Genomic DNA, 14,223 nt, shown 5'->3' on the forward strand with positions numbered 1-14,223 from the left:
CCCACCCTTCAAACCTAAACACAGCTATGCAAACACAATGTAAATATTATAAAAAATACGTAAACACTATAAACAGACAATTTTGCATAATCTAAGTGTTAAGGGCGTAGAATCAGTAAAAAAAAACCATGTCGCTGTAGCCGCAACAGTGGATTTAATGTTAGCGTTTTAATAACTTTTTAATTTTAAGACAACTTTCGCCTTGTTTAAACATATTTTAAATACACTATCGGGACTTTACGCGATGTAAAAGCCTTTACAAGTAAATAGTACTTACATACCTGCTTCTTTATTGCCAACATTTCGACGTGAATTGTTCTAAACATCGGCAATAAAGAAGCAAATATATAGATAGCTATGTACATGCTAGTGAAATGATGTCTAAAGCCACCTTTTATCATCGCACCGCTCGACATCGACAGAGAATTCATCCCACACGCTTGAACTTAAATGGTCATGTACAGTGCGGTTTTTCAAAGAAATTTTCCACCGCGAACGCTCATGCTGTGGAATGAGCTCTCTACTGAGGTATTCCCCAGAGACTACAGTATGAAGTTCTTCAAAAAGGTATATTAAGATTTCTTCAGGGCCGGCAACGCGCAAGTGACAACCCTAGCGTTGCAAACGTCCATAGGCTACAGCGAGTGTTTACCGTCAGACGGGCTGTATGCTTGCCACCTTTGTGGTATAAAATAAATGCAAGATTTTTCATCGCTTTAGTACTAATAGCGTATTTAAAATAGATTATAAAAATTATCTATTCACAAATCTGTTTATCGTATTGTTACGCAATATTCACAAACACCAATGTATTTAGATTATCATTCGATATGTCGAACAATTAGCTTTATAAGTAGTTCAAATACATCACTTATAATTAAAAAAAAAAAAGAGAATTGCGACAAAATAAAAATAGTACATAAATACCATATTATGTATTACAAATACATAATTTTAAAAAGTAATATGTTACAAGATGTATATAATCTTTACACAGTATATTAAAAAATAAATAATTAATTTACACATATTATTCTGTAATATATTATAAACTTTATACCTATACAAATAAAAGTGAAACATAGATTTCCTATTTGGTTCGGTAACTGTGGTTATTAGAATCTAATTATAAATAAAATTTCATTTTAAAATTAGTTAAAAGCAAATATAGAGATGAGTTCACTCATATAAAAACAATGTGAACATTTTCCTTAATACAAATTGAAACTTACACTTAGGTACATATTAAATTACCAAAAAATAAAATAGAATAGAAAATAAAAGAAAAAAAAATTAGTCAAAACTATCAAATATATCGACTGTATTCTGTACTCTTAACCTTTAATATTGCAAAGAAATGCAGAGTCATAAGCTTAAATAGTATGGAATATGAAATCAACACATTTTTTTATGCAATTTGCCCATCTGTTGGAAAATGGCCTTTAATTAAAAAAAAAAAAACACGGTCCACAAAAAGCGGTATACTGCATCATAAACACAGAAGAAAAAACAAAGAACTTCGTAATGGAAACAGATCAATAAAATGTAAAAGTTTATGTCATCGTTAAAAGACCAAATATTTCTTTTTTTTATTGTATGAGTAAATTTGTATCATAGACTACATGCTTTATTGCGATTCATCAATTAATTACCAAAGTATAATAGTCATTAGTTGCAACACTAATAATAATGGCAAAGTTTATATTATTAAAAAAAAAAAGTTTATTTTTAAGAAATAAATATTTTTGAAAGTTTTTTTTTTACGGTCGATACTCCATCAAGAAATAATCTAAGCGTGGAGCATATTTGTAATAGTGCCTTGAAACTGAAATAAGAAAATAAAAGACTTATACTTATTTCTGAAAAAATTGAGGTCAAACATGATTTTTTTTTCAAACATTAAAAAACCCACCACTATCACCAAGGTGATGTAATACTTTTTTTTTTTAATATTATTGATATTATTAAAGTATCTATACTTCTTAGAATGCAGAAATAAATAATAAAATTTAAAAGTAAATTTTTCCTGCTGATTTATATATTTCTCATATTATAAAAAAAAATTAAAACCAGAGATGATGCTAATTGGTAATGTTATAAGATTTACATACACCTTTTTTGACTCTTAGAATGGCAAATAAGCTAACGGCACAACTGATTGAAAGTGAAACCCCATATGAGTTGCCATTCCTGAGGAATAAGATGTTATAACTACGTATCCTGCAATTTCAGTACCATATCCGTCTTTCAAACCGAAACACAGCCACGCAGACACAGCTGCGTTCATTTTAATCATTAAATTTTCTGTACTAATTTGACAGCTGAATGCTTAATACCACCTTAATTTTTTTTTGTATTTTGTGACCCATAATTCTTTGAGAAAACTTTCGATTTCACTGAGAGAACACTCTATTAAAAGGATTTCAATAATTTTACTATTGTATACAATAATTAATATAATAATTAGTTATTTAAAACTAACTAAGCATGGGCATTAACGTATAAAGCAAATTTCACTAAATAGCAAACGCCTACTTAGTTTAATTTCATAAGAGTCTGGAACTTTCGGTGTCTTGGTCCTGTTGCCTAATCAGGTTCCAGTAGAAACCTTTCTGCTTCTTCAGCTGTTCATGTGTGCCCATCTGCAAATTGTGTACATATTTTTTTCATTCTCTTTCAGTGTAAGTAATGCAATCAAAAGTAAGGTAAGGTACAAAAAGAAATGATTATATAATATATATAAATGAATGAATAAATAAAGATAAGTTTATGAAAGAAATATATTTATATATCTTGTGATATGACAACACAGGGAATGAAAAAGCTACTCGTGTGAACTTAAAAGTACATACGACCGCCATATTCATGCTACTGTGAAAAGCCCTTATAAGCCCAGGCTGTATACAGTCAACAGCAAAAATAATTAACAGAACAAAATTTTCAGTACTATCTAATTCTGATTGCAAACTTCATTCATTAATATTGATTATTTCATTCTGTCAGATATTTCTACTGCTGACTGTACATTCATAAACCATGCTTTTATTTGAAATAGCCCAATTCAGCAAGTGTTTTGTAACGTAGCACTAATTATTATTACATTATATATCATAGAATCCATAGACACTTTTGAAATTCATTGCATGAACAAACATGATGTCCTGGCTCAAAGGACCAAAATTTGTATGACATACATAAATTTAATTTTTATAACTATAGGTTAGATTTATGTCAGAGAAAAGGTTTGATTTTTTATTTGCAATGAATATACTCAAAAAATACTTAACCAATTTTAATAATTCTTTCATCTTTTTTTTTATACAACTTAGAATGGCAAACAAGTTGACGGCCCACCTGATGGAAAGTGGTAAGCGTCGCCTATAGACATGAGCAGTACCATGGACATAACAGAGTATACTGTTTCGCCCATGATACCCCCATGCGTTGCCATTCCTGAGGACTCAGGTGTTATTCCTCTGTACCCAGTAAATTCACGCCATATCCCACCCTTCAAACCGAAACACAGCCATGCAAACACAACTACTTTACGGTTGAAACACGAATGAGAAAGGGGTACCCAAGCAATCGACTTTTGTACAAAATCCCCCTCTGGTGAAAAAACATCTATAAAAACATTATCAACACATGTATTTTATTTAAAAAAAATCTACACATTTACCCGTCAGAAACCTGGGTGGGTTGCTAGTAATCAATATAATGAATTACCTCTACAATGACTCCCCCGTGGAGCACGAGAATAAGATCTGCAGCACGAACAGTGGAAAGACGGTGCGCGACCAACAGCACGGTTCGGCCACGAGCCGCAGTCTCCAACGCCGCTTGTACTACTTGTTCACTCGCAGAATCCAAAGCACTGTAACAAGGAAGTAAAGCATCGTAAGGATGTATATTCATCAGAAATAATAATAATAATAATTTATTTATTTGCTAGAAATGTGGTAATAATAATGGTCTTAAATATAATAGATCTACACATTTCGCCTTATCTAAAGGCATGCAAATTTAGTATTATAATTTAGTGGCTTACGTATATTAATAGCCTAGTAGGATCAATCCATAAATATTGGCAGCCGCACACATACTAGTGGTAGCAGACTAAACAAATACAAATACAAACTAAACAAAAACAAATACATAACAAGTCAATAATATAACAAATGTCATACAATACAAATGAATTACACATTTACATACATTCATTTAATTTTTTAAAAAGTCATTTATTAAATAAAAATTGCATTCCAGTAACCATTTTTTTAACCGTAATTTAAAGTGACTTACTGGTAGTTCTTTTATTGATTTTGGTATTTTATTATATATTTTAATAGTCATTATATCACATTTATATGTAAAGATGGTTACTAAAAGAACAAAGCCCAAAGAAGAAGTATTACAACGTATAAACATTTAGGTTTTAACAGAATAACTGTGCATAGATCGTTAGCGTCACATTAAGACGATTTTCGGTTGCCGATCATCTGCAACGAACGCCAATACATCATATTACATACAATATGCTATGCTACGTCAAACGACGCGGAAGATCGGTCGTAACGAGACGGAACGATCGCGCTCGTTGTATGTTCAGTCGCTCACGCACCGATCTTCGGTCAGCGGAAAATCGGCAATGCCGCAAATATGCACCTTATATAGCACTAGCCTAAAAAATATCTTCTATCTCGCCCTTCACTGGTAAGTATTGGCAGCGAAATGACTGGTTAGAGTGACTCTAAATCTTCATATCTCACTCATAATACGCGAATTACATCTCTAGTATCGCAACGTATTAATAAACCACTATAAGGCACTTCGTACACTTATTTGCCACCTTCAATATATTATTAAAAATGTCAAACATTTAATAAAACCAGGAAACGGTGGTGGGCATGTTGCTTTATGTATATGAGGTCCCGGGTTCAATTTTCAATCAGGCCAATTTAGGAAATTAAATTCGCTCGGACCTAGACGTTCTGGGTGTATGGATGTTCCTCATAACGCAAGCCTTGAGGATAAAACGATTGGTGTAATTGTGTAACACTTATTAATAAAAAAAAACTATTTTATCTATTGAAGTGTTTCATCGCTTTCTTTTATTTTTCTCAAATTTTAAAAAATGTGACACAATACAGTATCTTATCTTATATTCACATATGGGGTCAGCTAAGCTGTTGCACGTCGACCCATTGGAATCTTTTGTGCTTCCCGCTGCCTTATACCATCATTTCATAGATCCTTTGTGTTACCTTAACGATATCCCGCGATTTAAGATATCTGTAGTCCCCTAGTCCTGGATAAGCCGTTCCCAGTAGCCGTATACTTGCCAACGAATCGCAGTTGCACATAATACAGTAGGTTTATAGTTTTTTTTTTTTTTTTTTTATATAAGTAACACTAAAATAAACTGACCTTGTAGCTTCATCTAATATTAGTATGGGCGGGTTCTTCAACACAGCTCTGGCTATAGCTATCCTTTGTTTTTGCCCACCACTGAGAGCCACCCCACGTTCGCCAACCATCGTGTCGTATGCGTCGGGGAAATTCAAGATGAAGTCGTGGGCAAAAGCTGTTTTCGCTGCGTTATATACCTATTATTTTTATAAAAACAAAAAGAATTAATTATATTTCTTTAATATAACTTGGATCCGATTTAGGAATGTGCCCAAAGCCGAGTAAATGCCTAAAACAAGAAAATTGCGGCAAATATTATTTATTTTACTCGAAGCGACAAATATTAGTTTTTGCCCAGAGGGATATTTATTTTCGCCCGGAACGGCAAATATTTATTTTGGCCGGAACTGCAAATATTTATTTTTGCCCGAAGCGGCATATATTTATTATAGCCCGGAGCGGCAAGTATTTGTTTGTCCGAAGCGGCAAATTTTTTTTTTGCCCAGGGCCGCAAATATTTATTTTTACCCAAAGCGGAAAACTGCCAAATATCTGACATTTACACCAAATATTTATTATCTAATTTCATAGTGCCGTGAGGGTTTAATACCAGAGGAATTTAACACAACAATACTCACCTCAGCATCACTAGCATCTGGTTTTCCATACCGTATATTCTCTTTAATTGTGGTTGCAAATAACACCGGCTCCTGACTGATCAGACCGAGGGCCCGTCCCCGGAGCCATTTCGCGTCCAAATCTCGAATATTGACCCCATCTATCGTCACTTCACCGCTGTTTACATCGTAGAATCTGCAATCAAAAATAACCCTTGTATAATAATACAAATAAGTACTATTTTATAAACTACTAGCTACTTAGACCGGCTTCACATGAGCACATGGAATATTCGAAAACAATATATAGCCTATGTTACTCCTGGCTGATAATATAGCTTTCGGTAGGTGAAAGAATTTTTAAAATCGATTGAGTCTATCCATTACAAACAACAGAACGAACAATCAAATCTTTACATATATAATATGTGAAAATTATGTGAGAATTTCTGAAACTCTTTTTTTTTTTATTAGAATTAGTTTTTTAAAAGTACTGACTGAACAGACCACTTCTAAATGTCCTATCAAGATTTTTTTATACAACTTAGAATGGCAAACAAGCTGACGGCCCACCTGATGGAAAGTGGTAACCGTCGCCTATAGACATGAGCAGTACCATGGACATAACTGTGTATACTGTTTCGCCCACGATACCCCCCATGCGTTGTCATTCCTGAGGACTCAGGTGTTATTTCTCTGTACCCTGTAAATTCACGCTACGTCATCTACAAGTGGTTTGTACATTCACAATTCACGAATATGTAATTTCAGACAAATTTCTAGTTGACATATAAATAGAAAATTACATACCTTTCCAACAAAGCTATTATTGTGGACTTCCCGTTACCCGACGTGCCCACAATGGCGACCGTCTTACCCGCAGGTATTTTTAGATTGAAGTTTTTCAATACCGTCTGTAATATAAAAAAAAGGTTTATTGTTAAAAGTTTTATAAGTACACATTACATTATAATATAATAACTACTGACTTAATTGACGTTTAATTTGATTACGATCGCGTTCGCGTCACCGCTACTCAAGACTAAGTGTCGCGGATGGTCCCAAAACTAGTCGAACTTTCTCGATCAAATTACAGTTAAATTAAACCGGTGGTTATTACATTAAAATATAATAAAAACATTACTTAACTGAATATAAATTTGTAAATAATTACGGTATATTGGGCTTTCACACTTGAAATAATAAAAGTAACCAAAAATTACTAATTAATTGTAAGTGACGCTTTGTAAGCACTGTTTAGACTTTTTTTTATACAACTTAGAATAGCAAACAAGCTGACGGCCGACCTGATGAAAAGTGGTAACCGTCGCCTATAGACATGAGCAGTACCATGGACATAACAGAGTATACTGTTTCGTCCATGATATCCCCCATGCGTTACCATTCCTGAGGACTCAGGTGTTATTCCTCTGTACCCTGTAAATTCACGCTATATCCCACCCTTCAAACCGAAACAGCCATGCAAACACAGCTGCTTTACGGTTGAAACACGAATGGGACAGAAGTAATCGACTTTTGTACAGTCTCCCTCTGGTGGACCCTCTGACTTTATAAAACATTAATATTTTTTTAATATATAAAATATAGATTACGTTTTTATGTATGTAAAAAAAATAGAGTACTTGCAATTAACATTTAACAAAGTATAAAAAGACCATTACGGCACGCAATGGTGGGAATAACTGGGTTTGTGAATAAGCCGATAGATGGCGTTGATCAAAATAAAATATTATAATTTAGAACCGATCGTATCGAATTGTAGGAGATAAATTAGAACAAATATTTGAATTCTGAACATGCATTTTTTTAAATTACAGAATACTTACGGCTTCAGGCCGCGTAGGATAAGCGAATGTGACGTCTTTAAATTCAATGTCTCCATGAAGTTCGTGGTACTTGATTATCTTTGTGCCAGATGTGTCCATTTGTGGTACCTTATTTATATACTGAAAAAAAATTATTACTATTAGTTGCTAGCGCTTGTCATAGAATTTTATAGTTAGTTAGTTTTAGTTTTTTTTTATAATATTATAATGGAATGGTAACCCCAACCTGCGCAATCGGTATACACTGGCGAGGCAGTGAGGAATGACAGGTGAAAATGAAACAGGTTGGCTTATCGTGATTAATTCATAAAAATAATAATAACAAATAAGAGAACCACGTGGAGGTCGATCTGACAGGGTATATTGCTAGTAATGAGGCTGTTTGTTCTCATTACTAACAATCCCTTCTCTCCCACTGCAACCTTAGGTTGTTAAGGAGCAACCCATACTTGCGGCCATTTTGTATAGATAATCCTATGGTAGAATGTAAAAAAAAAGAATAAACTTCTGTTTAGAGTAAATCTTATCAAAAACACGATAAGTTTCCACCGTAAAGTAGTTGTGTCTGCATGGCTGTGTTTCGGTTTGAAGAGTGGGATATGACGTAAATTTACAGGGTACAGAGGAATAACATCTGAGTCCTCAGGAATGGCAACGCATGGCGAGTATCATGGGCGAAACAGTATACTCTGATATGTCCATGGTACTGCTTATGTCTATAGGCGACGGTTACCACTTTCCATCAGGTGGGCCGTCAGCATGTTTGCCATTCTACATAGTATAAAAAAAATTTACTTATTTTCTCCTGGCAACCCTAGTTTAATAAGAAATGGCAACCTGAGTGCATTGTATTATATTTTAGTACATTTTTCATTTAATCCAAGTTTCATTAAAAAGTTTTATACCTTCAGAAGTCAGCTAATAGTTTCTATTTAGATTAAATATGATATCTTACCTCAAATACTCGTCCTCCGGCGATGATTCCCTTCACCACAGAGCCAAACAGTAGCGACAGTTGCGCTACGGACCGTTGCACGGTCTGCGCGTTCACTAGGAACGCCATGACGTCACCGGCCGACATACGGCCTGAAGACATCAGGTGACCGCCGAGGAACATCGTGGCCAGCACCATCCTAGAACAGGTTCATTGACCTTATATGGAATATTCTAGCTATTTATTTACACGCTTCTTGAAGGATAAACAGAAATAAAACTAGAAGTGTATTCGAGACAACATCTTTTGTTTCATCCACTGTCTTAACACGTCTCATGTGGGGGGAAGAGATTGTTAGTATTGGGGAGGTTAGTCCCTATTGCTATCAGTATATCCTATAGGGTCGACCTCCACGCGATTACCCCTGGAAACTATCGTGACTAATTTATCGTTGAATTAGTCAGGATGGGCTAACTGACCTGCCTTTTCATCCTCACCAATCATCCCTCACTGATGGCCCGCCAGTGTATACCGATAGCGCAGGCGGGGTTACCATTTTATTATCATACATTAAAAAAACACGTCTCATGCATGCATGCCGGTTTTAGTAACTGTGGGGTTACTCTTGAAATAAATTCTAATAAATTGATATTGAAATTGAGACATTTCGCACTCTCTAATTGCAATACTAGCGACATAATGGTTCTATACTGTTCTAATAGATGCATATTAGTATAACTTGCGAATGTTACCATTCCATTCTCGTCCATTAAAAAGAAAGTAGATATATACAGCAAACTAAGTTTTTTACCGTAAAAGCCATTAGCCTGGGGGGGGGTCGGAATTATTATTATTTTATAAAAAGTAATATATCTAGATGCGCGGAATTATTATTAAAAAATATATAGTTTACCCATTGAGAAATAGATTAGTCCCGGCCTGGAACAGACCGACGCCAAGTCCCAACTCCATACTGAGGGCGGCGGCGGCGTCGCTTTCCCGCGCAAACATCTCTGCTTCATTTTCTTCGCCCGCAAACGCGCGCACTGTACGCATGTTAGATATCGCCTCCTCAGCTACCAATGTTGCTTTTTCTATCTGAAAAAAATCAATGTCTAAAGACCTGACCATACCATTAAGTAATTCTTTACATAATTATGGCTCTACAGGTGGTGATTATAATAGTACCGCAAATCGTGCGTGGATGAAATGACAGTCGGACATTGATCTCTAATATAGAAGGTTGTAAAGAACTTCTGGTAATAACAATAGTAGACAATCTTAGAGTGCCGACAATCGTACACATACTAATGGTAGTGGAATTAAAGAAAATAATTTTAATCGAATAACTAATAATATGAATTTATACAAACCAAAACCTAATTCAGTAAAATATTATAACAGTAAACAGTTGCAATGATCAGATAGTAAAACATTGAGCATTGATTAACAACAAAGATATTCGATCTTAATTTTCTTATTATTTAAAAGTGAATAACCAGCAAACATTAGTGCTGCCTCTGTAGAGCGATTTAAGAATTAAAATTACTATAGAAACTGAATAGAACAACCTGCGAATGTGAAGAAGAACACAAAGAACTAAAACAATATAGAATATAAACACTAACAAATCTAAACAAATTTTAAAAACAATCATTTTATTTCTTAAATCAATTTCGAGATAAAAGTAAGAATCAAATCCAGTCTACATTTAATTAAGGCAAATCTATCTACCAAGTGGAATGGCGGTTAAAAACATACCTGCGCTTGCGCTTCTCTTGAAAGCTTCCTCAATAAAGAGCCGATAAACGTCCCACCAATGACTACTGACGGCACGCATATCATCGTCAAGCCAGTCAAGTGTGGAGAGATGATTAGTAGACTCACAGCTGAACCTATAACCTACAACATGATAATCATTCTAAATGTCATCAATTAGAGATAGGATGAAAAACATCTCTACTGGTCCCTCCAACGTCCAAACATTTTTTACTTACAGCAAATTTCAGAGCCTTACTAATATTTATAAATTTATAAATATATAAAATTAATATTACAAACTACACAAACAACAAGACTATGATATATTTACTTTATATATACCAGATTTCATAGTAACTGGTTAAGCCATTAAGGCACCAAAAGGTAACAAATAAACAAACTCACTTTCACATTTATATTATTAGTAAGGATAATAAGCTATTCTTCAACTCTGCCAATCCCGTATGCTTGTTTGCCACCTTTGTGATATAAAAAAAAAGTTTATCATCCCAGGGATGCTGATAAAGTCATGTGTAAAATCTAGTTGATCATGAGGTAAATTATGAAAATCTTCTAACCTGTGTTATTGCTCTTAATCCTCCAGATATAGTTTGTTTAAATGAACTTTTGAAGTCTTGTACATCAACAGTTATTCTGTAATAAATAGAAAGTATTAAATATTAAGAAATATATGAGAAAATAGAAGGGAATAACATAAGATTATGTTCCACAAAAATCAACTTTAATTGTCGTAAAACCAGTTATTTTGATTTAAAAACTAAACCATTGAACAGATTTTAATAAAATTTCTATGGGGATCAATCTATAGGTATATCTTACCAGATAAAAATTTTCCAAATTGATTTATAACTGATACAGTTATGAAGTAACAAGCAAAAAAAAATAATCAAAATGAAAACCTTTCTTTTTAAAGTTGGTTGATATAAATAATAATAACAACACTCCTGTTGAAGGATATTAAATGTATTTCTACCACCAAACTGCTTACATATTAGTCAAGATATAATTATTGCAATTATGCAGTACCTATTAACAAGTTCGCCAGTCCTCTCGCGATCAAAAAACGCCATATCCTGCTGTAGTATGGACACGAAGAGGTCTTGTTTCATTTGAGCCGCAACCATTTCACCGACTTGTGCCAACAAATGAATGTACAGGAATGTGAAGGCAGCCTGCAATAACATAAATTTATATTTAATAATACATACAGTGTGGTTTCAAGATTTTCCTCCCATTAACTCTTTTAATTTAAATTATTTTAGTAATTTGACCATATAGGCGTTATTTATTATTATTATTTATTTATTTCTAATCATTATTTTTACACTTAATATAAAATCTAAATGAAAAGTGTGTTTAATTGCAAAAAGATATAAATAATACTAGCTGACTCAACAAGCATTGAAAAAAAATATCAGAAAAAACTATTCTATCTGCTCACATTGGAGCAAGCAATAGACTTTTAGACTTCAATAAAATCAGTTTGATTTTACTAAAGTGAAGATTTCAGACTGGTTTCAGAGATTAGTATAAATGAAAATTAAGACATGAGACTATTATATATAAAGTATAAATTTGCATATTATATTTATTATAAGAGAAAGATAAAAAACTAAATTTATATTACCTGTCCTATATACAAAGATATCAATTTCAATGCTGGCAACTTTATCTCCTCAATAAAGTCTGCACTGGGGTTGGTCTTCATATTGGCTAATACATTGACAATCACACCAAGCATAGCCGGAATGTACACATTTAAAAATGCCACAGCTAGAGCTGACTGGAAAACAAAAAAAAATCATTACTATATACTATATATCAACTATTATCGGTCCACTGCTAATCATAGGCCTCCCCCATAAGGCATGTTTTGCCAGTAGTTGCCATACTTAGCAAATGAATTAACAATTACAGTCAAAGCATGCAGTAGCCTTGGTGATGTTTAAGCAGAGACGCCACAGCCCAGTCCTCAACTACTAAATTTTTTTAGTCACCCCTTACTTCTTACAATACCCATGGAAAAGGAAGAGTTGGCCTATTCTATACTGGGACCACAGGGCAACAGAATAAATTATTAATTATAGACCATTATAATCGTTATTTAAATAGCTTGTTATAAAAACTCTAATATTATCATCATTGTTAATGTTTATTATATATTATTAAGCATGAAGAAGATGATGAAAGTGTGATAGGTGTTAATAATCTTGTGTCAATTATCTGATACCATCTCACTCTTATTCCCTCAAAGACCATCTCTTTCTTAGATCGCTTTGTGCTAAGAAGGTTCCAGAATTTTTGAGTAGGCCAGTTTAGCAAAGAGTTTACTAAATTATCTAGGAAATGATTATTCTAGAAAAACTTATAAGAAGTTAGTTGCCAAATTTCTCATAACACAAGATAAAACTAAGCCATCTTAATTTGTGGATAGGACAATTATGTGATATTTATATAAATAGCTGTATTCCGTGGCTTTTACCATGTACTAATATGGAATATAACCTACCCATATACCAAATTTCATTCAAATCCATTCAGTAGTTTTTGCATAAAAGGATAATAAACATCCACCCATACAAAATGTTGCATTTATAGTATAAATAGGATATAAAAATATGAATCTTACCGCCACAGCAGCAGCTAGCAGCCACTTATGAGGTTTTAAGTACTCTAGAAACCTTTTCCAGTCAAATTTTGCATTGTCACTATGTATGTTTGATCTTCTTTGTATTAACCTAGAATTCTGCGCTTTACACAACACAGAGCTATTATTTAATAATAAACGAGCTGCTAAGCCTAAACTAACACCGGTACAGAGCTTCCAGGGACTACAAACTAATAAAACATTGGACTTTGCACCATTTTCCACAGTTCTCTTTACATCAGAAATGTAGCGTTGATATACATTTGTTGGCTTATTTTTTAATATATTCATAAAAGACCCATTACACTTTGTTAATAATAACCTGAAAGTAATGAGAATAGTTCACGTTATCGTATGAAACATTCAAAAACTGCATTACAAACGTTCACCAATGTTTACCTCTGCCTTGAGGCTTGACATAACTGTGATTGTAGTAATTGCCACATGTTTTACAATTTAAATATTATAATTAAAGTATGGATAAGCTAAAAAGGCATTATTTAATTCTTAAAGAACCAATTTTATGTAATTTTAGCTGAAAATTCACGGAAACTCCTTTTTTTTTTTTTTTTTTAGTACGTTTGTTCCGTTTGGAACAGGCTAAGGTCGGAGACCATGCTGCCTAGTCTTCAAAAAGATAATTTGTCTGGAATTTTATTTTTCTAATGTCGCTTCAATTATTGTCATAATCTTCAATATTTCATTTGTCAAATCCGGTAAGTACATTTTCATAAATATCTTTTCTTGAGTTTTCTTAAACCAGTGGATTTATCAAATTAAAAATAAATAATTATAAAAAATCATTGTCTTGCAATTCAATAAAAGTATTCTTATAGCTCCTTGAATGTTGTAGTAATATAAGTGAAAATAGCTTTGAAACAAGAAGGAAATCTTAAGAGAAGCGGGATTGAGTGCGGGATATTTTCGGGTTTTTTGAAGATAATCCTAAGTTCGTCAAACATAATGTGTCTTTGAATGACAAATTCA

General features: G+C 33.3%; 1 protein-coding gene across 1 annotated transcript; it reads right to left on the bottom strand.

The window, feature by feature from the left end:
- Positions 1-896: 896 nt before the first annotated feature.
- Positions 897-13,814, bottom strand: LOC113509532 (mitochondrial potassium channel ATP-binding subunit). The gene is made up of 14 exons (XM_052899828.1): positions 13,636-13,814; positions 13,219-13,558; positions 12,217-12,372; positions 11,616-11,761; positions 11,147-11,222; positions 10,569-10,709; positions 9,721-9,905; positions 8,829-9,006; positions 7,874-7,993; positions 6,837-6,940; positions 6,048-6,222; positions 5,428-5,606; positions 3,727-3,874; positions 897-2,642 (listed from the first exon to the last, which is right to left on the bottom strand). The coding sequence occupies exons 1-14, from the start codon at positions 13,680-13,682 to the stop codon at positions 2,547-2,549; spliced, it is 2,091 nt and encodes a 696-aa protein (XP_052755788.1). The 5' UTR covers positions 13,683-13,814; the 3' UTR covers positions 897-2,546.
- Between the last annotated feature and the right edge of the window lie 409 nt (positions 13,815-14,223).

This window comes from Galleria mellonella, unplaced genomic scaffold (assembly GCF_026898425.1).
Source record: "Galleria mellonella isolate WM207_F2 unplaced genomic scaffold, CSIRO_AGI_GalMel_v1 utg63, whole genome shotgun sequence".
NCBI lineage: Eukaryota > Metazoa > Arthropoda > Insecta > Lepidoptera > Pyralidae > Galleria > Galleria mellonella.